The 3370-nt window shown below is 35.0% G+C and overlaps 1 protein-coding gene across 3 annotated transcripts in view; it reads right to left on the minus strand.

Annotated features, from left to right (window-relative positions):
• LOC109336579 (uncharacterized serine-rich protein C215.13-like) overlaps positions 373-3370 on the minus strand; it is a 3676-nt gene continuing 678 nt past the window's right edge. Inside the window, exons 3-6 of one of the 3 annotated variants that reach the window (XM_019573277.1) lie at positions 2358-2696; positions 1716-2306; positions 1221-1394; positions 373-929 (exon numbers count right to left, since the gene is read on the minus strand). In XM_019573277.1, the coding sequence (XP_019428822.1) occupies positions 686-929; positions 1221-1394; positions 1716-2306; positions 2358-2644 (1296 nt within the window). In that variant the 5' untranslated portion in view covers positions 2645-2696 and the 3' untranslated portion in view covers positions 373-685. Of the gene's footprint in view, positions 930-1220; positions 1395-1715; positions 2729-3370 lie in introns of all 3 variants that reach the window. The other 2 variants (XM_019573260.1, XM_019573270.1) reach the window with 2 other exon arrangements.

Consider the following 3370-nt stretch of genomic DNA (forward strand, 5'->3'; position numbering starts at 1 on the left):
GTTTTGAAAGAAGGAAATAAGAGGCTTGTGCTTATTGCTTAGATGAGAAACGGAATATAGTCTCACACAAGAGACATCATCCATCTAGAAAATCATAGGTGCTTTGACTTGATGTATTTAGATATTTGTGGTCGGATGAAGACCAAATATCCAAATATGTTCGTGGTGCACTTTACTTTTTTTACTTTTATTGATGGGCATTCAAGGAAAATTTGGGTTTATACCTTGAAGACTAAAGACTGAGCATTTTATGTCTTTAAGCAATTTGAAGCTTCAGTTGAGAGAAATAGGAAGGCAGCTTAAATATATTTGTGTCAACCAAAAGAAAGAATATATGTATTCTAATTATCCATCAATGTTTTGTTCAATTTGTATTCTAATGTCCATCAATAATTGAATTCGGGTACAATTATAAAATGGTTGGTTGTATAAAACTAGCACAACTAGTTGCAGAATTTACAAGGTGTTAAAGGATTTAGAGCATAGTCAGATGACAGGTAAATATCAAGTGGCTAGCCCTTATACAATGTTTAAGGTACATGTTTAAAGGGGAGGGTGGTTCATATGAAGTTAAAAAAGGTTTATACAAGTTATGTCCATTTGCATCTGCTCAAACCTAAGTACTTAAAGAAGGAAGTAACTATTAACAAATGAGGCATCTAAAAATTCTGTAAAACTCACTGCCTTAGCAGCAACATTTGCACCCAGAACAAGAAGACTTGCATGATGTACAAGAAGGACAAGAAAAACAACTGAACCAACTGCAACAATTGGAACATGACTTGGAAGACGCTTCAGATGTTTTTTTAAATTGGAAACAGCTGCAACTACTGTCAGTAGAGTTGCTAATATTTTGTGAATCTTGTTTGTACGATTGTGGTTGAGAAAAATCTGTCTTAACTGAACTATCTTTTTCAGTTTCTGTCAAACTGCAAGAATTCCAAGAGATTAAAGTGAAAATGCTTGTACAGTTTTTGAGCTGAAATTAAAGAACCTTTAGAGAATCTAAGTCTAAGGACAATCACAATGTCTTAAAAGCATCTGCAAAAATAAAAATAAATGAAAAGAACATACTTATATGATCAAAAGGAGTAAGAGACGGTATATGATAAATCCAAAGGAAAAGGAACTATGTAACATAAACCAAAAACCAAAAAAGTCTAAGATTTTCAACTTTGTGCCTAAAAAATTGTTACATAGATAAAGAGAACGAAACATACATAGGGGGAGAGGCATGACCACAGCTTTTAGTGTAGCTAAAGTTCCAACGGTAGCAGAACACCCAGCCACAATTTGAACAACAGCTTGGCCACGTATGGCAGCAGGTTGGCCATGTATAGCAGAACACGCAGCTGCAATTAGAACAGTAGCATAATGGTCGTGGACGCTTCTTTCTGCATTGCACAAAGGGTATATTTCTCATCGATTGGTTAATAGCACTGAGATCTTATATATCTATACATGCATCTCCTAGTGAGTTACCTCACTCAGAAAATAGTGGACATAAGCTTGTCTCTACATTAGTTGAAAAAGATGTGTGCAAGACCTAATCATAGACAGTAGACACGTAAGCATGTCCACATGGACATATGAATATTTTCTTCCTTAGTTCATTTTTATAACATTGTATTGACATGCAGGATAAAGAAAGTATGTGGATTATAGAATAAAATGGACTTGTCTCTAAGAATGGAAAAAGAATAAAATGGACTCACATTGAGGAAGCAAAAGAGTGTGCCCTGTTTTCACTATCATGGGAAAAACTAGACAAATTGACCTTGAATGACCTGGAACTTGCAGTGTGATCTGAATTCTTGAATTCGCTCTGGTCTTCACTGAGCCTTTCTTCAAACTTGAAAGCTTCATGTGATGTTTCGGTTGTGTGTGGATTCTCGACATCGAAGCTCTTTCTGGCTTTGTCTATCTCCTCTATTATAACTGATGGGTTTCGACTAAACAAATCTGTCTCACTAGATTTGGTCAATTTTGGTGATATGCTTACTTCACCAAACGTATGCTCTCTGGAGAAGCTATTGTCCTCTATATGAAGGCTAAATAATGAGTCATTAGAAGCAGCACTCCATTCCAATGGATTAGTATTTCTATCAAAGACCGCAGATGGAATCCTAACAGGATCATATCCTCCAGATCGATCCATCACTTGGATGGGAGGGCTTACAGTTGGTGGCAAACCCTTTTGGTTGTGAGTCACATTGTCAACTTGAAATGTTGAGGTGGGAGCTGAAAGGCTGTTATCAGCTTCGGATTTGGAAGAGCTCTCGCTACTAGAAACATAACCTTTTCCACATTTTGATGTTGATGCACCAGATGTGGTGAACTTAAGTGTATCTATTCCAAAATAACCATTTGATGATGATGACTCTGACGAAGAAGAACTTGACATTCTGGTTGAGGCAGATATGCTTTTAGTACCATGAATATGTGTGTCAGAGTAATTATTCTTAGTAATTTCACCTCTACTCTTGATATTCAGTTTCCCTTCTGAATCAATACCACCTCCACTTCCATTTGTTACCTCAGAGTTCGAATCAGAATGTTCACTGCTTCCACTGTCATAAAAATCTTCTGAAAATATTTTTTCATGCTTATCTTTCATGATATGGTCATATCTCTCTGTATGCATAGTTTCTATATGAATTTATGAACACTTGCTGCTTCCTTCCTCTTTGATAACCCTGCATGAGTTTCTGAATGCTTAGAATATCACCTGCCTTGTCCCAAATTCATTACATCATTTACTTGACTTTAAGAAGGTAAATAATAGTATATCTTCACCCATTCTCTTGTGTCAGGTAAATGAAATGAAAACTTGAAGTAATTTCCAAGATAATTGCATAATCTTACATTATTACTTCTTTTAACAAAAAATGGAAGAGAGAAGAAAAGTATACGAAGATAGGAAATTAAAAGTATTTCAGGAATGTTATAGGGCTCATATAAATAATCAATGAAGGACAAATGAATTCTACATCAAATCAAACAGTTGAACACATAAAAGAGCAAATGAACAGCATACATGTGCATCTAATGCTAAATATTCTTGTTTACATTTATCAGCAGACTATGTGACAGTTTCTACCGTAATGGAGGTAGGATAACCCTACCTCATTCCTATATACATTTACAACATATATAGCAGTAGTACAAGAACATAAAATGCCATCAAATTTGATTGCTATCCCGTTACTTTATCTTCCTTTTCTCTTTCCCACATTGCTAATATCACGGATTTTTTTTCAAATCACTCATGCATTTCTATGAACATTTTCTATGTTGATTGCGCCACAGAAAGTTAGAAACATCTCCAAACATATAAACAATAGAAAAAGCAAATATATATATATATATA

Source organism: Lupinus angustifolius, chromosome LG02, assembly GCF_001865875.1.
Source record: "Lupinus angustifolius cultivar Tanjil chromosome LG02, LupAngTanjil_v1.0, whole genome shotgun sequence".
Classification (NCBI taxonomy): Eukaryota; Viridiplantae; Streptophyta; class Magnoliopsida; order Fabales; family Fabaceae; genus Lupinus; species Lupinus angustifolius.